Genomic DNA, 25369 nt, shown 5'->3' with positions numbered 1-25369 from the left:
CGTGGTTCAGAGATCTAGAAAGCTATATATAAGTGATAGCAAATCCCGCTAAGATGCACTCGACTATCCAGCATTCTTTTCTTCCTCAATGGCATGAGCCTGCAACGTTATATCTTTATATATCTTAATATATCTCCATATTCAGTTCCTGTTAACAATTATTTCTTACATATGCTATATAACATCAACATGCATTTAGGGAACCATAAAGAGCTCCCCTAACCTCATATCTCTGTAATTTCTTTCTTTGAGTCAGAACCCAGTCACCAACAGAGAACCACCGATGCGTCATGACATGGGCTTTTCCTGGATCCTTTATTTCGCCTGAACCCAACACTCCGTGAGCTGGTCCATAGCACAGTGCCTCAGCCAGGGAGACATCTCAAGAACTCGAAGGCTATCGTTTGCCGAGGGGCTCTGGAGACATGGAGATTAGGTTGGTGATGTATCACTCGGTTAAAGGACTGTGCTATATCTGACCAAACGTGAGCACAACATCAGAGCCAGACATTTGACCTACATCTCTAACAAGCCAGCCTGCCAACCGACACGCTTTCAGGTAGGCAATCAACGCTATTGTAGGGTTGTGGACAAGTTCCTAGCGTTGCAAGACGTCGTCATCTGTGTCAGCTATTCATGCATCACAACACAAAATGCATCATCGCAGATGATACTCCAGCTAAAGGCACCTGCTATTTTGTGCTGCAATCTGTCAATTTGTCCCTAAACGGGCAAAATGGATGGAATAGAGCGAAGCCAGAAGTTCTCACTAGCCTCACCAGCAAAAGTTGGATGTTATTCATCATATATTTTCTCATTGCTAAGGCTCTGGATTTTATCCAGATCGCTAGCGGGATTCCTCGAAGACAATCTTTCTTCCATACTCGACGCAGTTCATCCTAATGGTCGCGATTGATCTGATCCATCTTTGTTCGCGAATATTCATCTTTTGTGCCAACCAAAACACTTATGTAACTTGTCCTACTCGCAAATCTATCGTGAGAACACCCTTGCGACAAGAAACGCATTTGTCATGACTGTCAGCCCTGTCTTAGGCCACAGGATCAGGCCAATTCATCCATACTTGAGACACACCAGCGCTAGCTTCACACAGCATGGAAGAATGCTATCTCCAGGAGCTATTAAGAGGCAGAGCACCTCTACTAGGCAGAGATGTAGTCGTCTAGTCACCTCAGGGTTTCGATTTTGAGACTTTTTTTAATGAGCGTCCGCCAGGGAGAAATCAAGCCCAGCACAAGCTAAACCTATCATCCATTCCGTTTATGTCTGAGGATGCCTCGATAGTCGTCATACAGCACGCTTGCGCCCACCTCACCGACTTGTTGCCCATCTTTCCTATATTCCCTCGGAGTCTGGTACATGGTACCTGACGACACCTACTCAGCCAGAACAGGAGGGTACTCACTGTCCAGGTTCGTCGTACGAAGATTCCAACAACGCCGTAGTACTAACTACAATGAAACTGTTGCGTCTGTCGTTAAGGTGCTGACGAGGAGGAGCATGTTGCTACTGTGTTTTCGAATTCGATGGTTGTGATAGGGATCATGAACCTATGGCTATACTTCTGGCGCTGTACTTTAACCCGCCCGCCGCGACGATATCGTAGTATACGTCCCAATCGAGCAAAACATAGCAGCCCACAAAGGGGCTAAGGTTTCTGAACAGAAGATTTCCCCCACGCCGGAAATCTGATACGGCCTGCAATCGTGATGACAGATGCACAAGCGTCCATGGGCTTGTGACAGCCAGTGCAGCAGACCTTCCATTCTCCAACCTCACTTGCGCTCTAATCAATTCATTGTGAAGCGCCCCATCCCCCTTCTTCTGGACCTACCCTATAACGCACGACGGAAAGCTCAGGTTTAATGGGCCAAATTTGATGAATACAAGGAAAAACCACCACCACGGAAGGAGAATAAGAAAGATTGATGCCAGAGCGTGGCTAGGATACATTGTGAAGTGTCTACCCACGAGAAACAGCCAACATGGTGCTAAGGGGCATCGAACGACTCCAGGACATTCCAGGGTGTTGTAGTGCATTGAACGAAGTACGAATCCGACGAAACTAACACCGACGAGCTCAGCGACCCTGTTGCTCGGGACCCGCAGATTGATCTCGGGTTCGTAGCTCCCGATCTCTTGTTCTATCATTCATTCCATTCCAGTCATCTTCTGCAAAGATATTATAAGAAAGGCGCGATCTCGGGCGAGTGGGCGAGTAATAGTAAGGTTAAGCTCACTTCGATCTATCGAAGCAGGGTGTGCAACGAGGACTACAACAGTGACGTACCAGGTACCCCAAACCCAGCGTCGAGTCAAGCGACGTAGACGACGACCACATGTCCGATGTAACCAATGAGTAGCTCGGTCACCCCGGAGATGAAAGCTATAGCACTGGCGTAACCTCTGAGCTGGACGAAATACTCCTCCTAGCCCACAGCGCCGAGAGAAAATGTAACCATGATTTCCCTCCTGCTTTCTCCGCCAGTCGGTATTATGTTTGTGTTCCATTCTGCGCCAATTCAGTGGCAAACCGGGCGACAACCACATCTCGGCTAGGATGCCGTGCTACTGTTTTCTAAGCCATGTGTGATTACTTGGACAGGAAAATTACCGTCCCGTCGTATGTTTGTCGGACTGGTGTCGAGCTACGCCCATGACCATAGACAGATTTCCTAAGAATGGTATGGTAACACATTATCTGTAGGGATCAGCCTCGAGGTCGGAAACGAACAGGCGGGCGGGATATATTTTTCAGGCGGATATGATATATCGATGCACAATACATCAACCGTGACCAGGTTGCGATGGTCCAAATTCGACTTTGATACCTCGATATGTCGTTTACGCAAAGAACCCCTCGACTCGATATGGTATTGGTGGAGAAGAACGGAAAACCAACTCTTCATCCGTCGTCTTGATACGTACTCTAGCCGAATCTTCTCACCGTCCAACTCAGCTTCTACGAACGCTCCGACTAGACAACCACCAGAATATCACGTACCATGTCAATCTCTAGAGTTACTCGACAATTGACTAGGAACGACTCTCTTGAAGACGATCCCCACAACATTCCCCAGATTCCTCACAAGATGGCCGATCACAGTAACTTTTACGGAACCATGGTCATCAGGGGATTGGGATGTGTCGTCGAGATGTGAGCACCGGCCATTCTACCCCAATTGCGTTGCAATTACAGAGGCTTCTGTATATCATTGGATATTTGGGTCTTCATGATTCTTGAGTGGCCCCTTCCCACCCGAGAAAGCATGGAAGGATTTCATCGGGACGAAAATCTGACGCCTCCCTACGTTAGCTGTCATAGTTTGGGCAGGTATAGTCGCAGGTATGGCCTATAACAGGGTAATGATACCAGTGTGAGATGAAATAGCCCTGGAGGAAGATGGGATCGTGAAGAAAAACGTTGGTCTTCGCTGATTATCCAACTGTTCTCCGGGATGTAGGCGTCATGGGGTGTGACTCAGACGCGATATCTATCCTTTTTGTCTGGCAATGGAGTCAACAATTGACATGTATCATGTCTTTGCGGTCAAGGATCAAAAGAAAGGGCTTCTTGAATGGCTGCAAGGCCGCTCTACAGGGGTACCTCGATAGTCCATCTCAATCGCTCCAAGTGATTTTTCCATCAGATCATCTAGGCATGTTGGTTGACTAGGAAGGGACAGCACGTCGCCATCCAGACCTTTGTTCATGTGTAATGGCGTGGGCAAACGTCAAGCCACATCATAGAGTGCTTAACGTTCCATTATTGCTATGTCTGGCTATTTTGGTCCGTCCTCTTTAAAGGACTGTTTATTAGCTTGTGATACAGAGTCCATTCTGATGTAAGATAGCCTCCGGATATGCATGAATGCAATCCATTTAATGATCTCTTCCATCAAGATCAACCGCACCGTCTAATTTGGATTTTCTCATGTCACACATCCACGCACGTGGTATACACTGTACTACCTTACGATGTATATAACGAACCAGCATGAACCTAACCCGACCTAACCTATCAAAATAACACCTGACCACCCTAAAACAAGCATAACGATATCTCATATACAATCCAAACAACTCACGTCCTACGTAGAACACTTACCTACACTAAGCCAAATTCTTCACCGAACCCTCAACCCAAAACAAAACCAACCATTGATCAAGAGACAGCAACCTATACAAAAGCTTACCCATCACAGTTACACGACAAAGTATAAAACAAAGAAAACCCCAAATTTCAGCACGCTTTTCTTTGATGCGAGATCATACACTGCAAGTCCCCGGCCCCCCTTGCCGTGCCTCGGCCTTGTGCCTTAAAGGTTCGATAACCCTATTCCAAGTCTCCCCGGCCTAGTCTATCTTAGTCCTAGTCCTAGTCCAGGAGGGGGGGAACGTTTTATCCTGAGGCGTGGTGATCTGCGACGGATGTGAGGCAGTGGTCTAAATTTTGGAATCGCGGGACGAACGTAAAGGCCGCGTGATCGGTACGGGATAGGGATACGTAGTATGTAGGGGGTATGTATAATGTACTAATGTTTCAGGGGGAGGGAAGGGGCTATATATAGGTTGTCTAAGGCGGTGGGATTGTTAGAGAATTGGGAGGATGGATTGTATGTATGTGTAGTATCTATGTATACCTAAAGTAAACAACCGTAAACACTACGACATCCCCAAAATATATGTATAATTCAAAGAAAGAAAAGAGACGAAGGTATCCATATCAAGGCACAGATACGAACCCGACAGGCCGGATGAATGGTTTTCCACCTATTGAACCGGAGTCTCGGGACAATCATTTCGAATGGACGGGGTGTAACAAGAGTTGAGTACGTAGTCTGTCTACGGTGTCACCTCTCCAAAAAAAAAAAGAAAAAGAAAAAGACAACAACAAGAATAACAACAAATACAACGGAGTACTCTCACCGCTAAGACGGGACATCAGTGGATCTCAGAGCGGAACGAAGAACAATCGTAATTATCCTTCGTCCCATTAGACGAGCGTGTCCCGCGGATACCGATGGGTTAATAATTGACAAGTGGATCGAGAAGGCAACACTGAACTTTTTGGATTTAAGCTTTCCCAGCGCGTGGTGTGGAATGGAAGAAATGTGGAATTTTCTTTAAGATTACCCTGTTCGGAGGCGATCGACGGGGTGGGCAGTCTGAAACTTTGTTCCGTGGTTCTGCCGAGGACACTATTGATTGGTAGTCTTATAGTAGTATTGTAGGATCCCGACTTGACCGTGGTAACGAAGGTTCCTGGTTGGGCTGCGGTGTTTCTTCTACTTTCAATAGGGAGCTATACTATACCATGTTATAGATAGATTTCATAGATGTTCTATCATTATCGAGACTACGGGTAAATCTTAAAAGATTTACCCAATCGAAGACTATCAACCGCTGTAAGTACCATAATCTACAAAGATAGCTGGATATCTGTCTGCAAAGGCAATTCTTTATTATTATTATTATTATTATTATTATTATTATTATTATTATTATTATTATTATTATTATTTTGGTTTCCTTTGCTTTGTCAAGGATCGTCATCTAAGACCGGGCTGGATCCCGGGCAAACGGCCGGCAAGCGACAAGCATATGTAAGTCCGCGGATGTCTTACAGGGAGCGGTAGGGACCTACCACCAACGAGGAGCGAGGGTGGCTATTTAGACTCAACTGCTAGAATATTCGGGAGAAGGGGAAGGGGGAAACTCGGTGGTTGGTCGTCCAGCCAGCCCTGCCTCAAGAACAGGTCCAATGAGAAACATCCGAAATCATCCTTGCCCAGATGGCACTAGACAAGGATGTAGTGTCGCATCACAAAAAAAGAGGATGGAAATGAGAATCCAAACGACCGAGGTTGGCGCGCCTCGGCAGGGCTAACCGGGTTCAGTCATGGGCCGTGTCAGGAGGCAGTATCCGTTACATAATCTTCCCTCGAGGGAAGGCGTTTGCCCGAGAATTGGATGGATCAAGAAGAGAGGGTGAGAAGGGAGCCACAAGTTCGGGGTCTGTCCGTGCTGACACGGAAGCACTGGCCAATCGTAGTGTGCCTGATGCAAGAACCACCAATGAACGACGGACGATAACGAGCTGCGTAGTCGCTCCAACCCGGAGGCGAGCCAAGCAAAGACCCGCTGCGTTGGGTAGGTCTGTTCTCGAGATTGATTGGTTTCCACTTCCTTTAGCGTTATCTTTCCCTAATCTCTCTCCAACAGTTGCCCTTTGCTTTTTTATTATTAACCTCGAGAATTGACCAACTGGTCGCTTCGATCGTGGAGAAACGGAAACAACTGCGTACGAGATCCTCCACGACACACGACTGGCATTCAGTAAGGGATGAGATGAGAGTGAAGCCCGCTTACCCTCGCTTTCCTCTTCCGCGTGGTATCAGGAGGAATACTTGTACGACCGTAGAAAAGTCGAGATGTTGTGTAGTACTGGTAGTATAGTGGTATCATCGGAGAGGTTGCATCGGGTGTTATTCGGTCGATTTGGGTGCAACGACGGGATCGCGTGTCTCGTGAACTCTTCCCGACAGAGTATCGTATCGTATCCCATCCTTCGGTCAGCCTGAGCCGTGGGTCCGACGTCAGGTTGTGGAGACTTCCTTTGAATGCCTGGTCCAATCAACGCCCCGCTGATTTTCGGTTCCCGGATCCGTTTTACTGCACACCGAACACTCGCCGTTGCTTTTAATTACTGCTGAGCGGAGCGACCGGGACGGTGACAGGAAATTATTAACAGTTAATTTCATTTGATTCCTCGGCATGTTCCTGGAAGAATAACTATAGCATAATGACAATTATTTTAGATCAATATCTGTCAATCCAAAAAAAAAAAGAGTGGAGAATGAAAAGATGTTACTCTCAAAGGGGAAGGCAGTCACGTTGGGGATCGAGGATGGATTATGGGATTGACGTTGCGACAAGAGTGATGTGATACCAAGACAAGACATTGGACGATCGAAGGAATTTCCAGATTCAGAGTTAACATGAATCATTGTAGGATCTTCCAGGGAATGTGAGATTACCATGCGTTAAGATTTAGTTTTAGGGTAAAAAGCGGTCAGAAGGAGGGAACAGGGATTGGGAACAAGGATCGGACCCGTGTTGTCATCATGACTTTTTTGAATGGTCGTTTTCGGAGAAAAGGGTGATTTACTTGCATTTGCATTCTTACATACTACTACTAATCTTCTAATTCTATTCGATGAAGATTTCTTCTAAGTAAGATAATCAATTATTGATATCAAGAATGATTTAAATCAGAATAAAACAAAAACAAAACAAAACAAAACAGAAAAGTCATCTGATTGTCTAATTAATGGCGGGAATACCACATTGATGTGATTAATATTAATTACTACTCGGTGACTTTAATCTACTCTCGGTTTTACGGAGAATCCCTTATTCAATTCAATAGCGGAATCCCGCCCAACCAGTGACTTTCGCGTTCCCTCGGCAAAGGGCCGCCCCCGAATGCGGATTAGCGCATCTCCCCATCGGAATCTTTCTTACAAGACGGGTTGATTGGAGATGAGAAAAAGATAGACTCACTCATGTACTCCCCAGAGTACTTATTGCACCAATAATACTGAATAGGAAGAAGAAGAACATCTTTTCTCAACGGGGGAAGAAAAAACGATGAAACAGGTTCTGGAATGATCATCTCCAACCAGTGAAGTAATGATGAATGAAACCCTGCCCCGATGGCAAAGCACAAGAAAGTGAACCTCGAGATCTCCAACAAGGGCTCCACTCTAGACATTTCTTCGGGACTTTCTAGTTTCATTCACACCTCTTGAACCTTACCAGGCTGGGTAAGTCTCCAGTTGCTTAGGAGAGGGGGGGGGAGGATTTTCGTCGAATGAACAACGGATGGGGAACTCCAATAATAAACGCAGTATAGGTAAAAAAGGACGCTAGTGGATTCATCTTCAATTTCTCCACCGGCGCATGGCAAAATAGTCCCCGGCCCAGTCCAGTCCCCAAGTCAGTGCTCAATCTCTCTCGCCTCGCCTCTGCATCTTTATTTTTATTCCCTTATAATTTATTTTATTCTTTTATTTTATTATTTTATTTTATTCGAAGCTCCATTGTGTCTCGCGCGAGAGAGTACTTTTAATACCTCCTCATCCCCCCCCATCCCCCGCTATCATTATCATTGCTGGCCGTCCTGCCTCTCTCTCCCGCCCTTATCATTACTCTCTACTCTGCTACTAGTATTCCTCTACTCGACGCCACTTTTCTTGAGAACTAGCATATCTAATAACTATAATTCCTCTCCCATAACCACGAATCTCTAAACCCAATATACGTCCCCCCGAACATCTCCACCACATTCACTGCGTCATTGATCTTTCTTTGGTTGCCACTTGCGATGATTCAGTGGTTCACACCAATCTTACGCCATACACCTCTCTATCTCTAAACATTCGCTCATTGCCATTGTTTGAATAATAATAACACAACATTATCCATCTCTTCACCACGACATTCCTTTTCTACTTCTCTCGCCATCCCTTTCTCTCTGACCCCTTTCCTCCACCATCATCACCACCACCACCACCAACCACAACTATCCTTTTTCTCTCGAGACCTCGTGATTTCCAACCCAATATGGCTACTCACGTTCTCACCGCCACCACTACTCCCACTCCTACCAACCAGATTTCCGTCTACGGTCATCCTTCTCCTATCAATACGGCCAATAGCTCGCCGACCTCGCCTCGTCAACAGTTTCTCCCTTTGCAGACCCGCCAGTTGCGTCCTCCCAAGGGCCCTCTGTATGTGCCGGCGGCCTTACGCCCGACCGAGCGTCCTTCGAAACCTTCTCCCCCTACTCCCCCTCGCAGTGTCCATGGTTCTCTCGACAGTTTGAATGACGGGAGCGAGGAAATTCAACCCGCCCTCACTCGTCGGTCCACCATCGAGAGTGCCGCGAGCGGGGGCATCAGCAAGTTAGCCGAGAACGAGTGGATGAAGACCGAGCAGCTTGGCGAAGTCACTGGTCTACCGACCAGAGATCACTGGAAGGTACGTTCACAGTTCGCATTTCATATTTCTGATCGGGATAAGTGTTCGGTCGCAGCTGGGGGCGCGTGTGCTTTATATTACCTGTATGGCGTGCGCGCGACCCCGGATGTCGCGTGGACCATCGGATCGCGAATCATTGCGTGATCTGATGTCACCGAGCTTGACCCTCCACTCAAAACGCGTCGAACCAGCGGCTAACAAACCAATAATAGGCGGACTCTGCATCCCCCAACTGTGACTCTCCCACCTGTCGCTCCTCGTTCGGCCTCTTCCTGCGCCGTCATCACTGCCGCCACTGCGGTCATGTGTTCTGTTCCTCTCACACTCCTCATGTCGTCCCTCTCGACCAGGACGCTCGCTTCCATCCGGAGGGCGTGTCCTCTCGGGCCTGCGACCTCTGCTGGCACGCATATCAACGCTGGGAGGAGTCGCGCACGGAGCGTCTCAGCAAGATCCAGAGTGTGATTGACGCACAGCACCAGAAGACCGAGGAAGTGGCCGAAGAGACGACCGAGCACGTCGACAACGTGGCGGACGAGGAGTCCAAGAAGGCACTCACTGCGATGCTGGGCCAGAGCACCGAGATTGCCGCCAGTATCCCTCGCGGCTGGAACTGGAGCACTTTCTAACTTAACTCATTGACCTCGATACACCTGAAAACGATGCGTCCTTGTGCCATCGATCGTACTTTACCTGACCTACTCTGCCTTCGTGCAGCAGACTTGCTTTACATACACGCGCTCTAGAACATATTTGCTTTCGGCCCTCGGGCCATCTGGGTTTTTAGCATTTTCGGTTCTTCTGTTCGGAGTTTGGCTGGTACTTTTTATGGCTTATGGCTTTATTTCCTTGCTTTCTTTTCCGGCGTTTCAGTTCGCTGCCGTTCGAACTCATAGAGCCAGGGGGGTTTCTTTTCTGATCTTCGTTTTGTTCACTTGATACTGGATACCCCGTCATGTTGCTTATGCGCGGCGATCTTTTATGATTCTTGACTATCTGGGCGCTACGGAAGATTGCCTCTGGCAATGCAGGCTCTTAATTCAATACAATCTATCTACCACAAAAACTTTGCTTATATCCACCCTTATCCAGTAAATCCATCCGTAACTATTCAAATACCTCTACCCTCTTCCACATTCCAAACATGCTTAATCCACTCCTCATCCCACACCGCAACCCTGAGTCCCTCTCAATCCACTTCAACCCCCCCCCCCCCCCCCCCCCCCAAATACGCTCCTCTGCAGATCCCTGGCACTCCCCTCATCAACAACCATCCAAGCCACCGCCCCCAAAACCCCCTCACCACCACAACCCGCATGGTCTTCACATACCTCTCCTCTCCCAGATCATCAGACGAGCAACTTCCGCTGCCTACTGGGGAAGCGTGGGCGTCTTGTGCGGCGGTGGAACTGGTCGGATCACCGCGTGGTAGAGAACGACCCAGTGTCTGCTACGGGGATCCGTCCGGATCAATTTCCATGGTGGTGATGTTCGAAGCGGAGGTTTAGGGACGAGGGAGGGGGGTTGTTTTGGGATTGCGAGGTGGAGGATTGTTGTTTGTTTTGGGGGTGTTTTTAGGAGATTGGTTGGGTTTTGAGGAGGGGTTTAGAAATGGTGATTGTTAGCACATACTACGGCCAGTATGTATGTTTGTCGGGATGTCTGGATTGGTGGCCGGGAGTTTTAAGGAGAGGAGTGGGGTTGGGTCAATGGGTGATGTACGGGATTTGTTTGAAGGATGGGTGGTATATTGACCTGCGGCATCTTCTTCAAGGGGTGTAATATGGATTTCTTTATCAAAGGTATGATATCCTAGAGTTAACCTTAGGGGGACGGCGTAGGTGGGGTTCTTTATAGATTTCGCGGAGATAAAGAATTTGGAGTTATTTAGGGAAATTTAAGTCATCGGCTATTGGAGAACAGTGTGAGAGTTCCACGACCTTTATATATTCTTTTGGTTATCAAACTTTTATCACGAGAAGGAATATTCTTCAGCGATGATAATCATGAACTTGTATAAATCTTAAGAAGCTTCTTAAGATTTATAGATGGATAACACCTGCAAACAGTGCAAACTCCTATCAATCCCCAAGAAAAATATTCCCTCACGCATCAACCAACAACCACTTACATCGAAGGGGAAAGACAACATGTCCCTTTACTACGACGCCGTCAAGATCCTCACCTCGCCCTCCCCCACCGGCGGTTCCTTCAAATCACGTATCTACAATGAACGCGGCCTCAAAGCTGCCCCAGCGCAAGTCTACGCGCTAATCACCGAGGCCTCGAAATGGGATACTGTCCTGAAGGAAGTAATCGAGAATGCGGGGATTCTGAAACTCGAACCCAAGGTCCGTCCTTTCCGCTGTCTCACCCGTATCCGAATGGAATGGATAATGCACAAGACAAGATTGTTATCCTGCTGACTGACCAAGTGATCTAATCTACTTTCCGGAAATATAGCTCTCACCACTTCTCGCCCTCCTCCTCGTGCACGACCACCTTCTCGCAAAAAGAGGTATTGCAGCGCCCGCTTCCCACCCCACGCGCCAGGCCATCGAACGCCACAAGACTAGACTAAAGGGCGAATTCATCAAAGCGCGCGTCCGCCGCGGTTGCGCATCCGTCGAGGACCTCAAAGCCGCCGTCCAGAGGGAGAAACAACCCCAAGGCTCAACGGCGGTTTACCCGCGATGGATAAGAATCAATAACGTCCGCACAACTGCCAAGAAACAGTTTGATAGCACATTCGCCTCGTACACGCATGTAACCTCGCTCTCAGAGCTAGTCGTGAAAGATGATACGAAGCGGATCTTTGTCGACCCGAATATCCCGGACCTAGTCGCCGTGCCGCCGGGGGTGGATTTCACGGCCTCAACAGCGTACAAGAATGGGGAGATTATTCTGCAGGATAAGGCGTCTTGCTTTCCCGCCTATCTTTTGTTTGGACAGGGGGAGGTTTGGGATGGGGGGGATTTGGTAGATGGGTGTGCTGCGCCGGGGAATAAGACGACGCATTTGGCGTCGCTGTTGTGTAAGAGGGATCAGAAGAAGAGGCCAAAACAGCGGATTGTTTCGATGGATGCGTCGCAGGTTCGTGCCAAGACGCTGCAGAAGATGGTTTCTGCGGCTGGGGCGGATGGGTTTGTGACGGTGTTACCGGGGCAGGACTTTTTGGCGCTGGATCCGGAGGATGAGCGGTTTGAGAGGGTTTCTGCCTTGCTCCTCGATCCGAGTTGTTCGGGGAGCGGAATTATTGGGCGTGATGATGTTCCGAAATTGGTTCTTCCGGTTTCGCCGGCCGAGGAGAGGAAAAAACAGGGAAAGAAAAGGAAGAGGGGGCAGGACGAGACGGAGGTCGCTGCGACTGGCTCGCCATCGGCTACGGATGAGAATGAGATGGCCAACACACATCTGGATCCGGAGCGGTTGGCGAAGTTGTCGAATTTGCAGACCCGTATTGTAGAGCATGCGATGTCTTTCCCGGCTGCTACGCGCATTACATACAGTACATGCTCGATCCATTTGACGGAGAATGAGGCGGTCGTCGAGCGACTCTTAGCGTCTGAGGTGGCCAAGCGTCGTGGCTGGCGGATTATGCGCAGAGACGAGCAGCCAGAAGGGCTGCGGACGTGGAAGCATAGAGGAGTAAGGACTGAGACCAGGAGTTCCGGCGACAGCCTGGCGCAAGACGGTACGCAGAACCAGGAACTCAAAGTTAACCTTACTGGTGAGGAGCTCGACGGCTGCTTGAGATGCTTTGCCGGCGATGACGAGGGGACCGGTGGATTCTTCGTTGCTGGTTTTGTGAGGGATGAAGGTCAGTCTGAGGAACGGGTGAGCTCTCGGAATGGGCATAAGGACGAGAGCAAGAGCGAGGATGAAGATGAGGATGAGGACGAGTGGGATGGTTTTTCCGACTAGCCATTCCAGTCACTCTTCCTTAAATTGTAGACATGCTACATACGTAACTATGAAACGGAACCTCCTGCCCCGATGCACAATATATATCAACCGCACCATGAAAGTAGTAGCCCTGGGTTCTTGAAATACTGCAAGCAATACAAGGAACAAAGCACCATGCCCGACATATAAACTCTAGCCTCTACGCTAGCATGTCGTAAAAAGATCAAGGGAAACAGATTCTATTATCGTTCTATTATTATTACCTTTTAGAGGACAACATTTTATCTCACCTCGTCTCTTCCTAAGTCAATAACGTCCAGCGATAGCGTCATCCAACTTGGTCAAATGATCGAGATCCATTGAATTCATCGCCAGTTTTCTTGAAACAGGACACGATAGCCTTGACACAGAAACACTGCTCAACCTCCACATCCACACCCCTTCTAACCACACCACTAAATCTCACAGAACCCTCAATCTCCCATATCTCACCTCCAACAAAACAAAACCTCCAAAATGCCTGCAAGCGACAATCTCCGTAAGGCCCCTCCTCCCCCTCCGATCTACTACATCCCTACTATATTCCCCTATCGTCAAGTCCTATGACGGACGGACGGACGAACTTGCTAATACGCTTCGGATTGAAGCCATGGAATGACCAAGATGCCGAGGAGGGGCTGGTGATACTGAAGGCGTTTGTCGCAGATGATTATGATTGCAATTAGGGAGTGACTGAGAGCATGTGTATGGTACGTATCGGGGATAGATGGGTCGGAGATGAAGAGGTGGGTGTTTCGTAGGGTGGATAATGTAATGTGAAGGTGAAGTCGTCTAATGGATGGCTGTTGTAGTTTCTATTAGGGGCTAAGAATAGGAGGATGGTATTGCTCTTTGGCTGGTCTTCTTTATTATAGTGCTTTTGTAGAGTGTAGGTGTGAGTAGGGGTGCAGGTTTGTAGATTCCGATGCAGAGTAGGTAGCGCTTACTCTTGCAATATACGCAAGCAGTGATGCTGAGAGGAACAGCGCATGAAATACTTGGAATTATATATAAAATCAAGGCTAAGACCCCAGAAACGCCCGCGAGTGATTTCGACTCCGTTGCTCGGTGTATGCATCTAATTTCATCGCTACCAGGGTGAACTCCAGCTTATCGCCCGTGGCATCGGGCTGGAAACGTAGTCGCCAGTGTCCATTCCGGACAATATACTTTTCACCCGCGTTTGATGACTCTTCGACTCGCCTGCGCTTAGTCGCAGGCTGCGACGCCTCTGTCTGATCAGGCCCATACCCAAACGCCTCCAGATAGCGGGCTTGTCCGTCGAGGATCAGATCCGTATCTCGTTCGATACACACCTTGACGCGGTGCGAGCCAGACTGACCTTCCGTCAGACCTGGAAGAGGTACCTTCCCTGATATGATTTGCAGCAAGCTGGTGAAGCGCGCCCTCGTCGAGTTCAAGAACTGGACATGCATAGAGTCGAGGTCGACGATGGTGGTTTCATCGCCTATTTCAACGATTAAATCATAGGTCTCTTCATCGATGTGTGGGCGCGAGTATGTGACCCAACCGCTGGCTGGGCTAGGGCCATGGTTGGCAACATTTACCCCCGAGCGGCGCACATCCTCTAGGCGGACAACAATTTCCGATCGTTGTCGAATAGGATTGAAGCTGATATGATGCGGAATCAGCTTTTGCTCTAGCCCGCGTAGATGGAAATAGCGACAGTCGCGTAGCAATTCAGCGCGCTGCGTTTCGGTCTTTATGTCCAACGGATATCCGCGCAGGAGGTGGAGGAGCTGTGCAAAGACGGCGCCCGACCGATTGGGCACGCTGGGAGGGATAATGGCTGGGGGACGCAGGAGGCCGTGCCGATCTAGTCCCGGAAAGATCTCGGAGGGTGAGGCGAAAAAGGCGCCGAAACCTAGAGAGAAGAAATTGGGGGAGTCGCCAGGGCTGGAAAAAATATCGCGTGGGATTTGGAAATCCTGGTCGCCGATTTGAATGAAGATCTCGGATTCGAAGAGCTGAGAGATGAGACGGGGTACTGTTATTAATAATTAGCTACGAGATATTCTATCTAGGACTCGGTGTTTTAAGCAAGGGCGATGCACATACAGCTGTAGAACTGGGCATCAGCGAAGAATTGCACGAATTCCGCGCCGTCCTTGGGCCGAATGTGATAGCCTGTCGCATGGAGCGCAAACGTCAGCACCGAGCACAATCCCATCGCAAGTTTGTTGCGCATACCTTGTAGATGCCTTGCAATCGCTTTGAACGTGGCCGGATCCCGATCAATGTATAGGGTTCGGATACTCGAGACGTCGCCGGTCTGTCGTATCTGCTCCTCGAAGAATTGAGAGAAATAGGACGGGGCTCCAAGACTTTAGCGGTATTCAGTCATTGCGACCGGAGGGCCACTGACCATCGGAGGCTATCGACGCTCCCGAGAGACGGAAAAGCTCGGTTCCAATCTGAATCGAGAAGACCTTCTCAGAGGGCAGCGTGCATTTCGGTCGCGGTTTGGCTGGCGATGGACCGCTCTGGGGTGTGGGTGTGGAGAGGTCGCTCATGGCTATTCTTGGCGGCAATTGCAATGCGATCTTAGTATTGGCTGCTTCGTTGGCTTGAATATATTGCTAGACACATAGAATAAGATGGAAAAATGTGTCGTACTGTAGCTGTAGTTTGAACAATGTCCGTGAGATTAGTTTAATAATGGAACAAAGAGCACGGCAGGCGGTGTGGAGCTTCCTTATCAATTGTTGCTGGTCTGTGCACGTGCACTATCAGCAACTCCAAGACGACAACTGTTGGAGAACGAAAGGGATTGAGCTCTTATTACCTTGAAGAATAAGTATTTACCGGTATCAATGACTTGAGTGCTGATGTAAAAGACAAGAAGAAAAGGAATTGGCCTGATATGTAAATCAAAATATGTGCAAACGAGATTGAGTTGCTATAGCTTCAAAGCCACAACCTCACGATATATGTATCCTTTTAGATCCCACTTTTTGGAAGCATAGGCATTTATTTTATAATATAACCTATTTTATCCACATATAATATTTAGACGGGCATGCATTTCATGGAAAGGGAAGCATCCGTAGTGGTATCGTGATGGAACAAAGACACCCCTAAGCTTTTCCCCTCAGAGCCAGATGAAAAGAGCCTATTGTCACCTCAGTCCGGCCAAACAAAGAAGAAGCTAAGATTGGCTATTGATTTGGAAGCCCCAGTACCGACAATGGAGGTACGAGTGGATATATTAGAAATCTGCAGCCAACATTCAGCCTCTGTTTACTTGGCGTGGAACGGTCCTTTTCGTCCAAACAAAGACAAATAAATTCTGAAGATGTTATGAAAAAATTCACTTCGCTGATATTAGAACTGTCTGGACCATGTAGGCACATAACACCTGGACATAACATCACTACATCCCTAGGTATAAATAGGCCTCTATATGTGCCCAGTGAGAGACTGATTACACTGAGAAGGCCTTCTTTCATGTTAACCACAACCGTATTCTGACCAAAATATCTTCCTATCTTGTGTACGGAAACTACTAATCCTCCTTATCTGTAACCAAGCTGACCATCCCAGCATAGCCCTCCCTTATTGACCCATTTCTAATCATTAACCTCAAAAAATGGTGATGGAAGTGGTGACAACCGTTGCCGACAATGGCACGGTGAACTTCACTCGTATCTACCGTACCGAACCGACCACCGTTCCAGTCCATGTCGGGAGGATCCTCACAAATATACCAGCCTACCGCTTCATCTTCAAAGACCCACTCGACCTGCAGAAGCTCTTCGAAGACCCTGCTCGCGCTAGTATCGCTATCTGCAAGGGAATGAAGAAGCTCCATCTTGACTTGCTGCAGGCCCTCACAGATGTGGAGTTGACCAAGAGGGAAGAAGAGATAGGAGATCCTACTGGACCCAACACTGGCCCGTTGTTGGCGAATTGGAGAAATGCCTGCCGGGCGATTCCCAAAGATCACGCGATCGAGGAGCTTATCTTTGACGTGTCCTGTGCGAATAAAGATGCGTTGGGGCCGTGGTTGACCAAGAGATTGATTCAGCTTCTCAGTACTACCATGATGATCAAGGCGAAGGGGGACTTGCGTTGTGTGGTGCAGGGACTTGGGGATCTGACTGAGTTGAAGAGGTTTGTTGTTAGTCGGTAGGGTGTTTTTGAAAGACTTGGGGTTTTACGATGGTTGGGCCTCGTTAGGAGGGCATATTGGGGAGGATTGGGCGTTGATAACCTGCCTGTAGCCGTGTTACTTACATGACAGAAGAAGGGTTTTAGGATGGACTAAGCTAGCCATAGCGATTACATTAACTGTTACTGCGTGCATACAGAATAGGAGCAGTTGTCCAAGCATCTAGATATGATGGATCTCACACCATCTACCGGATGCTAAGGGCTATAACATTGTCTATTCTGTTTCAGATATAGCCCATATTCACTATTTATAGGTGATGAACAGCCCGCTAGCAGCAGAAACATTACCATTGGTATTGAGTGAAAGAAGGGTACGAGGCTTGATTTAATTATATGAAAGTATTTGTATTGGTTGGTGTTTCTATATGCCTACTGCTCACGTGTTGTGGTGGAAGAGGGCCGACACTGAGGATTTGGATTCAGTAGGGCTATTTTACAACCTGACTTTACTAGTTGCAAGTCACTTTGATTGTACTCACCCCGTTAGAATGTATATATTGTCAGGCGACATGTTGAGATGTCGAGAAAGATCCGCCATGCCACAACAAACTTTTAACGCGTAAAGATCTCATTAGCAACAAGATGTGGATGTCTTTACTGACACCATGCCATGACAGCTGCGAAGACCGATGCGCCATAGGATCTACCTAGAGGGTTGTGAGGCGAGACATGTTGAGCTGAACTGATCAGGTAGTTGTTCTGTGTCGGCAAAGGCACCGTGTACTAAATTTTGCTTCTCGATAGCATGAGACAGCCACGTATAACCTGGAATAGGAAGATTGACACCATAATACTCATCGAGAAGCGTATACATCAAGGTATGCAGTAATGGAATTACCCCACTGCCACAGATCACATCCTTTAGTCGGAATTCCTCCGCCGGAGAGAAATGTCTGTTGATACGCCTTGTAATTTTGGCCAGCGCGGCATCGTTACCGCTACCGTTGGTTAAACGACATATTGCATCAGATTAGCGAGCGAGCGGACAGGGTCTTAGGTGAAGGATCAATCGTTACCTGATTCATATGTTCAAGCGTACTTGCATGCGGCGAGGCTACCGATAGAATCCTACATCAATGTGTTGACCGCGAAGCCCGGGCTTATTTCATCCGAGGGCCTAAAGGCAGTCTTTTTCAACTCGTCCGCAGGATCAGAAACCAAAGTAGCCCAAGCCCTTTGAGGCACTGGCAAGTTGTGCTTGGTCATGATGGTGAGGGATGGCTTCTGGCTTGGGACTCTTCATGGCCGATTCTAAACATTCAACTTGATCAATAGCTTCAGGTGACATAGGGTCCGGGAGTAGGATTCTGTCTACAATAGACACGGGGGCGTCGAACCATAAAAGGAGCGGTCAATGAAGCTTTAGGAGGCTTGTGCCCTACTTTTAAAGTCTACGTGCAGACCGGGTGATATCTCCCTACATCGCCGTACCATGTGGGTATGGCCCGTGTCCATCCATGACTTCCACGGTCTCTATAGCGTGAAAACAGAGTCTTTCATAATTAATTACGTTTAGCCACCGACGTCGCTGGGAGGTAGACTTCCAATCCCCATGTATCGGCGTAGACTAGCGCCCAGCGCAAGAGTCCAAGACCTACGCCCTGATGAGCGTGGCTTGGATGTACCGCCAACATATCACCGTCTGTGGTACCAGCATTAGCTTCTCTGCCTCTGCTACTACAACCATGCCTGAGTAACGTACAGAGGCGAGGCCTTGGCCCCATTATTTCTTGTCTTTTTCTTATTGCCGCCTTTAAGGCATCGTTCACAGAGGGGGACGTCGCTGCTCTCTCCTTCTCTTTCGTCATGTTGTCATGGGCGAAACTCCACTGTACAAGTCAAACGGTTGGGTGCTTGCCGTCCGAGGTTTTGGTTGATGTATCGACTGCTTTGAGAATCACTGGACGGCAGGGATTGTCCCTCCGAAGGCTTTGATCAACCCTCTGCTTGAACATTGCAATCCGCCATTCCCGAACATCGGGCATGAGAGGCAACAGGTGGGGATAGTTTGGTGAGGAGAATGCGGCCAAGCAAATGCCGGCAAATGCCGGGCCATCATCAGAGCTGGCTGGAAGGATTTCGAAAGACATTGCCGAGGTCTATGTGTAGGTGGAGAAGAATTAAGTCTTCGAGAGGACAGGCAGAATGCCATTGTATGTTATATATATACGTTTTGCTCTCGCGGAGCCGTATCCTTCCTGTCGTTGCATGACCCAGAAGCCGTACCGTACCACATATCTAGGAGTAGGTGCCATATCTCACGGCGCGGCCGAACACGCAAGGGGTGAGCTGCCCACCTTACGGCTTATCATGCAGCGTCTTGGCCTCTCAATCGTACGCTCCAATACCTTATTCACAGGCTTCTCCGGACCTTCCTTCCCCCTTTGCCCTCTCAGGTAATTTCAGGGCCTGGATATCTCAAAGCCTTCTCGACCGCCTTTCAATCAGTTCCAGCTTGCTTGTTTGGTGTAGAAACTTTCCCGACCCATGGGATTAGCAATAGTGGGCTCAAAACCATAATACAGGAAGAGGCAGGCACCCAATAGAGACAATGAGCCGAGACTCAGGGTCTAGATGCATCAAGAATGAGAAATTGGAAAGATATTCGACGGATGTTTGTATGTTTGTATTGATTGATCCTGATCCTAAACGGGCAATGTAAGTGTCACTAGACCACACTAATCCGAATGCGACATAGTGTGATGTAGGCCCCCGGTCAGCCTAAGGCAAGTATGCAAAGGAAAGCCCATCAGAGAAACAAGATTCAGTACTCTTCGTATGTCTCCTTTCTCACAACTTGACCTGGAACAAACATTCAATGGGCCGACCTTGATATCAGGATTTCTAAACAAACCACCCTAAAAGTGCTCTCTCGGAATCGGATGACCTCGGTGAAGATCAGTTCAATCACCCTTTTTCCCCCTAGGAACCTGACTAGCAAAGTCTGGTTCGTTCCATTGGTACATATTAACCACTCCTTTTCACATGGAGAGAGAGAATCTCGGCTGTTTTCCCCCGCACGGCCTCCATTTTAACTTAAACCTCACGCACATTGAAAGCGCAAAAGATGGGCTGATGGGATCGTGCTCTTACAGCTTAAGTGAAGACGACCCACACTCCCAGGATAGCCTCGGCTCCTGCCCCAATTTTCCGTCTCACCCTGTGGACGTGGTCCGGGGTAGTGGCTCAGATCTCATGGGGTCACATTGGATTTGAGTGGCTCCCTCCCCGGGACTAAAATCCACTTGGTGAACCGCCGGTCTGACGGTTCGCAAGCACTACTCTTCTGGGTGATTGACATGGAACGGAAGGTGCCCTGACGCGTATCCGTCTTTCTTTGTTCTATATCATCACCTCCTGTCCGGTCTGTTCCTCACCCACTCCCTTCTTCGAGCTATTCTTTACCTTAGCCTCGCATAGTCCTTCTTGCGCTATCCTTATTCTGCAAATTTCCCAAGTTGTCGGTCAACCTCCCACAATGACCGAACAAGCCGTGGCTTATACTCCATTGGAGGTCCCTATTCCCCCGGTTCCGACCAAGGAAATCTTCTCTGAGCTGCAATGGACAACTCTCATGTCAATAGCGGATACGGTCATTCCGTCCATTCGGGGTCCCACCGCACCCAAATCCTCTACGGCTAAAGTAATCCCGCAATCCAAGTTTGACGCAACCCTCTCCGCGTTAAGTGCGAGTATCTCGCATCCCGATGCAGCTTCCATAGCGGCGCAGTATTTGGAAGAAAATGCCTCGTCCAATCCCCGTTTTCGCCCGGCCCTACAGCGACTCATCTCAGAGTATGTACATGAAGAAGGAAGAAACGGCCTCAGCTTCATATTGAACGCTCTAAAGTACGTAATTTTGCCTTACAGCTAGCTGTAGATGGAAGGAATGAAAAAAAAAAAAATCTGACAAATTTCTAGTTCGAAGGCGGGCTCCCTGATCTTGACGGGCTCTGTAACACCGATCCAGGACCAGCCATTCTACATCCGGGAGAAAATCTTTTGCAGCTGGGAAACATCAAGGCTAAAGCCCCTACGTGTCATCTATAGAGCTCTTTCCGCCATATGCAAGAGGACGTGGCTCACATATAGTCCTACGCTTTGTCCGACAATTGGGTTCCCTCGAGTCCCAGTGCACGGACAGCCCGCCGATGGCTTCGAATACGGGTTTCTGCAATTCCCGTCGAGCGATGAACCAGAGACCGTCGAGGCTGACGTTGTCATCATCGGAAGCGGCTGTGGAGGTAGCGTGACAGCCAAGAACCTCGCGGAAGCAGGCTATAAGGTTGTCGTGGTGGAGAAGGCTTATCAATACTCAACAAAGCACTTTCCAATGAATTTCAGCGAAGGATCTGTGGCTATGTTCGAAGGCGGAGGTGCTATCGCCAGCGATGACGGTTCAATTGGTATCTTCGCCGGAGCCACCTGGGGAGGTGGCGGCACCATCAACTGGTCTGCAGCCCTCCAGACACAAGGCTACGTTCGACAGGAATGGGCAAAGTCCGGTCTACCATTCTTCACCTCACTGGAGTTCCAAAACTCCTTGGACCGCGTGTGTGACCGGATGGGTGTTAGCGCTGACCACACGACTCACAACAAGCAGAACCGTGTCCTTCTCGACGGAGCTCGCAAACTGGGCTATGCGGCGAATCCTGTCCCTCAGAACACCGGTGGCACCGAGCATTACTGTGGCCATTGCACCATGGGGTGCCACTCGGCGGGCAAGCAAGGCCCCGCAGAATCTTTCTTAGCAGACGCTGCCCGTGCCGGTGCGACATTTGTGGAAGGCTTCCGTGCGGAAAAAATTCTCTTCACACCAACCAAGGGCGGAAGGGTAGCCTCTGGCGTGGAGGGGACATGGACCTCTCGGGATGCATATCTGGGTGTGTCCGGAGAGAGTGCTGTGAAGCGCAAGGTGATTATCAAGGCTAAGAGGGTTGTCGTTTCCTCCGGCACGCTGCAAAGTCCCCTTCTGTTGTTACGCAGCGGTCTCAAAAACCCCCAGATTGGCCGTAACCTTCACCTTCATCCCGGTAAGTTTCCTCAGTCACTTTCCTGCCCGCATGCATGCTCACTAAGTGTATAGTGGTAATCTCCGGAGCTGTCTTCGATGAACAGATTCGCCCGTGGGAAGGCGCTGCTCTGACTGCCGTTGTCAATGAATTTGAGAACCTTGACGGGCATGGTCATGGGGTCAAGATCGAATGCCTCACGATGATGCCGCCTGCCTACCTCCCGGCCTTCGCCTGGCGAGATGGACTGGATTGGAAGCAATTTGTCGCCAAGCTCCCCCACATGACCGGATTCATTACGCTCACGAAAGATCGAGACAGCGGTCGCGTATACCCCGACCCTGTCGACGGACGATGCCGGGTCGACTATACCGTTTCTGCCTTTGATCGCAAGCATATAGTCGAGGCCCTTGTGGCCACGGCAAAGATGGCATATATCTCCGGAGCAAAAGAATTTCACACTTCCAGCCGCGAGATACCCCCCTTTATCCGCCCTGAAGGTGCGACAGATCCCGAGTCGCCCGAGGGCACGAACAATGCTGTTCTTCAGGCATGGATTGATGAAGTCCGGACCAAGACCCTGGACCCCGAGAAGACCGTATTTGCCGCTGCTCACCAGATGGGCACTTGTCGCATGGGCAGCACCCCGCGAACCAGCGTGGTAGACCCCGATTGTCAGGTCTGGGGTACGCGTGGACTGTATGTTGTTGACGCCTCTGTGTTCCCCAGCGCCAGTGGTGTCAATCCCATGGTAACCAACATGGCCATCGCCGATTGGGCTAGTCGCAAGATCGCCAAGTCATTGGACCAGGGGGCAAAGAAAGGGGGTGTTATGGCGCGTCTTTAACCCTAGCGCTAGCAGCCATTTGTGATAACCCCACACTTGTATATTTTGATGGGCTGTGGATTTGTCCCGGTATGAAGGTAATGAGTGACGTCTTATTCTTAACGGCATTGTTATCGCCAAGTTTCGATTAAGTTAGCATTGGAATTATTGTTTTTGTATTTAATGTTCTCCTTTTCTGTCCCACAGGCTAGGTTTCATATCCGGTCTGGGCGATTGGATCTAACTCTCACTTGAAAGAAGGTCTCTTCTCTGTAAACTTCTTCTCTCCGAAGGCTTCCTTGACCCCGTCACTCTCAATCGTCCTCTCATACCAGGCCACCACACTTGGATACTTCTCCCTCAACTCCTGATCCAGCACGGTGACAAACCCCCAGGCCAGCGCCGCCGCCATGCTAATATCTGCCAAGCTCAACTTGTCCGCCGTGGCCAACCACTTCTGATTGCCCGCCTTCAAGTGGGTCTCCAGTGCGGCCAGCGCGCGTTCCAGCTTCGCCAAATAGCCCTCCAAGGCCGCCTCATCATAGGACACCAACTTCATCTGCCACAGCGCAAACGGCACTACGGCGTCCATGATATCACCCTCAGCGAATGAAATCCACCGACGAATCTGCGCGCGCTCCGCCGGCAATACTCCCAGCAGCTGGTCCTTGGCCGGACCACTCTCGGCGACGTACTGGGCGATAGCATCGGATTCGACGAGCAGAGTTCCGTCCGACCCTTCGAACGCAGGCGCCTTACCCAGGGGGAACTTAGCCAGGAACTCCGGGCTGCGGTTCGTCACACCCATTTGGAAATCGGGGTCTATGAGGATTTCGAGGGAACTGAGGTTGGCTACCGCTTGGATCTGAGGTTAATTTTTGTTAGTTTAGTTATATTGGGGAATGGGATGCGATATTGGGTGATGGGGTTGATCGAGGGGCAAGATCGTGTGAATTTTTATTTTTTTTGTTGGGTTCTGCGCATTTATAAATACCTTCTCGACCCGCGGGTTGTTGGGGTAGGTGTAGATCTTGCCGAAGTAAGTCATTTTGAATTGGGTTATCTGTCCTGATTTGATTGTGGATGAAGGGCCTGTGAGTGAGAGTGAGGTTGCGCTGCGTATATAAATGTGTCAATCGGGGTTTATATCTCTCCATGAACTCTCCGAATGGGATTTCTCCCCGCTTGCTTCTTAATAAAGGTGTCCCCGATGACAAATCTGATCGCGGAAGGATCCACAGTGGAGTCTTTTGCTATTGGAGACATCGTGTGTCACAAAGATTATGATATATCAGAAAAGTCGCTAGAAACAACGAGGCAAGGGGGTTGAATAGAAAGAAAGGTTAAAGAACTGGTACACTCTTTTATTTATTTTTTTGTTTCAAAGGATGCTTATTACTTAGTTGTCTTACTGCTTACTGTTGATCGCTGCTCTGCTTCCGATTGGTGCATCCGCCAAAGTTTGAACTACGGAACGGAGCAGTTTCTCGGAGGTTACCGAAGAGTTAACCCTATTTATCATTTGGAGTTTACATTTATTTATTATATGCTAGAGGTGAATATGTTGACCACACCTAGAACAATTGGTCGACAAGAGGGTATAGGGTATACCATACGAATATAACTAGAGATTAAGATCCCACTGAAGGAAAAGAATGAGCTATTTCGTCCGACAAGTCTTACAATTATCTTCAAAAGAGAAGATGACCAGCACCGTGACACTTGACCAGAAACTTAAGGGTAGGGCGGGATTTTATACGATCACGAAAAAATTGCGAGATAGCGTTTGGCTGGCAATGTAGTATTTCTTTCCTTCTATCTTCCTTCTTTCCTACTTACCCAATGCTAGTTTTAACGTTGGTATATCATAGAAGCTAGAAAGTGAAAATGATCCATGCTTATGACAGTTTCCTGCGTCTTATGATGAGGTTGCAGATCAAGATAGACTCGCGGTCCTGGTATGGATTACGCGGAACAGTCCGCCGGAGACGCTTAAACCGTTTTATCTTACAACCTCACGAGAAATTTGTCAGGAGCATAAGGAATTTATGCTCAATATGATGTAACTTGATCCGAGAGATAGGCCAAGTGTACGGGCGCTTTTGAAGGATAAGTGGTTCTGTGAGGGTTAGAGATGAATGGTGGGGGACATATGTAGTATAGATACCAGGACTCTTTGGAATAGGAGTAAATCTATGTAGGTGGCGTCCGGCTTTCCTATACACTTATGATAGCTGTAGAGGTGTTCGTTGCAATGAGGCAGCTTGGAGACATTATGGGAAGAACACTTTAAATGAAAGACTTTGTATTTTTGCAACTAGCAAAA

The 25369-nt window shown here is 48.8% G+C and overlaps 7 protein-coding genes across 7 annotated transcripts; 4 read left to right on the top strand and 3 right to left on the bottom strand.

The window, feature by feature from the left end:
- Positions 1–8236: 8236 nt before the first annotated feature.
- BDW43DRAFT_109763 (FYVE zinc finger domain-containing protein) lies at positions 8237–9893 on the top strand. Its single transcript, XM_032037897.1, has 2 exons — positions 8237–9066; positions 9279–9893. The coding sequence occupies exons 1-2, from the start codon at positions 8650–8652 to the stop codon at positions 9693–9695; spliced, it is 834 nt and encodes a 277-aa protein (XP_031899314.1). The 5' UTR covers positions 8237–8649; the 3' UTR covers positions 9696–9893.
- Positions 9894–11085: 1192 nt separating this feature from the next.
- BDW43DRAFT_279482 (rRNA (cytosine-C5-)-methyltransferase RCM1) lies at positions 11086–13302 on the top strand. The gene is made up of 2 exons (XM_032042313.1): positions 11086–11417; positions 11530–13302. Exons 1-2 carry the CDS (start codon positions 11115–11117, stop codon positions 12988–12990), a joined length of 1764 nt encoding a protein of 587 aa, XP_031899313.1. The 5' UTR covers positions 11086–11114; the 3' UTR covers positions 12991–13302.
- A 731-nt stretch (positions 13303–14033) lies between these two features.
- On the bottom strand, positions 14034–15545 carry BDW43DRAFT_301057 (uncharacterized protein; the record flags this gene model as incomplete). The annotated part of the gene is made up of 4 exons (XM_032044990.1): positions 14034–15019; positions 15091–15159; positions 15223–15348; positions 15398–15545. 4 exons carry the CDS (start codon positions 15543–15545, stop codon positions 14034–14036), a joined length of 1329 nt encoding a protein of 442 aa, XP_031899312.1.
- Positions 15546–16621: 1076 nt separating this feature from the next.
- BDW43DRAFT_312147 (uncharacterized protein) lies at positions 16622–17164 on the top strand (the record flags this gene model as incomplete). The annotated part of the gene is made up of 1 exon (XM_032047314.1): positions 16622–17164. One exon carries the CDS (start codon positions 16622–16624, stop codon positions 17162–17164), a length of 543 nt encoding a protein of 180 aa, XP_031899311.1.
- Positions 17165–17848: 684 nt separating this feature from the next.
- BDW43DRAFT_312146 (uncharacterized protein) lies at positions 17849–18411 on the bottom strand (the record flags this gene model as incomplete). The annotated part of the gene is made up of 2 exons (XM_032047313.1): positions 17849–18143; positions 18278–18411. The coding sequence occupies 2 exons, from the start codon at positions 18409–18411 to the stop codon at positions 17849–17851; spliced, it is 429 nt and encodes a 142-aa protein (XP_031899310.1).
- A 1666-nt stretch (positions 18412–20077) lies between these two features.
- BDW43DRAFT_109722 (uncharacterized protein) lies at positions 20078–23177 on the top strand. Its single transcript, XM_032037896.1, has 4 exons — positions 20078–20165; positions 20301–21054; positions 21127–22238; positions 22292–23177. The coding sequence occupies exons 2-4, from the start codon at positions 20684–20686 to the stop codon at positions 23062–23064; spliced, it is 2256 nt and encodes a 751-aa protein (XP_031899309.1). The 5' UTR covers positions 20078–20165; positions 20301–20683; the 3' UTR covers positions 23065–23177.
- BDW43DRAFT_109705 (glutathione S-transferase family protein) lies at positions 23178–24380 on the bottom strand. The gene is made up of 2 exons (XM_032037895.1): positions 24038–24380; positions 23178–23908 (listed from the first exon to the last, which is right to left on the bottom strand). Exons 1-2 carry the CDS (start codon positions 24089–24091, stop codon positions 23291–23293), a joined length of 672 nt encoding a protein of 223 aa, XP_031899308.1. The 5' UTR covers positions 24092–24380; the 3' UTR covers positions 23178–23290.
- Positions 24381–25369: the final 989 nt, after the last annotated feature.

This window comes from Aspergillus alliaceus, assembly GCF_009176365.1.
Source record: "Aspergillus alliaceus strain CBS 536.65 unplaced genomic scaffold BDW43scaffold_28, whole genome shotgun sequence".
Taxonomy (NCBI): domain Eukaryota; kingdom Fungi; phylum Ascomycota; class Eurotiomycetes; order Eurotiales; family Aspergillaceae; genus Aspergillus; species Aspergillus alliaceus.
The sequence above is the reverse complement of the archived record's forward strand: the minus strand, read 5'-3'. Positions and strand labels throughout refer to the sequence as shown.

Bases quoted from the DNA above. Each gene is read 5' to 3' on its own strand.
- BDW43DRAFT_109763 (XM_032037897.1), top strand. From the start codon at position 8,650: ATGGCTACTCACGTTCTCACCGCCACCACTACTCCCACTCCTACCAAC. The intron at 9,067-9,278 runs GTACGTTCACAG...AACCAATAATAG, and splicing joins CGACCAGAGATCACTGGAAG to GCGGACTCTGCATCCCCCAA.
- BDW43DRAFT_279482 (XM_032042313.1), top strand. From the start codon at position 11,115: ATGGATAACACCTGCAAACAGTGCAAACTCCTATCAATCCCCAAGAAA. The intron at 11,418-11,529 runs GTCCGTCCTTTC...CCGGAAATATAG, and splicing joins TTCTGAAACTCGAACCCAAG to CTCTCACCACTTCTCGCCCT.
- BDW43DRAFT_109722 (XM_032037896.1), top strand. From the start codon at position 20,684: ATGACCGAACAAGCCGTGGCTTATACTCCATTGGAGGTCCCTATTCCC. The intron at 21,055-21,126 runs GTACGTAATTTT...ACAAATTTCTAG, and splicing joins TTCATATTGAACGCTCTAAA to TTCGAAGGCGGGCTCCCTGA. The intron at 22,239-22,291 runs GTAAGTTTCCTC...CTAAGTGTATAG, and splicing joins TAACCTTCACCTTCATCCCG to TGGTAATCTCCGGAGCTGTC.
- BDW43DRAFT_109705 (XM_032037895.1), bottom strand. From the start codon at position 24,091: ATGACTTACTTCGGCAAGATCTACACCTACCCCAACAACCCGCGGGTC. The intron at 23,909-24,037 runs GTATTTATAAAT...AATTAACCTCAG, and splicing joins ACAACCCGCGGGTCGAGAAG to ATCCAAGCGGTAGCCAACCT.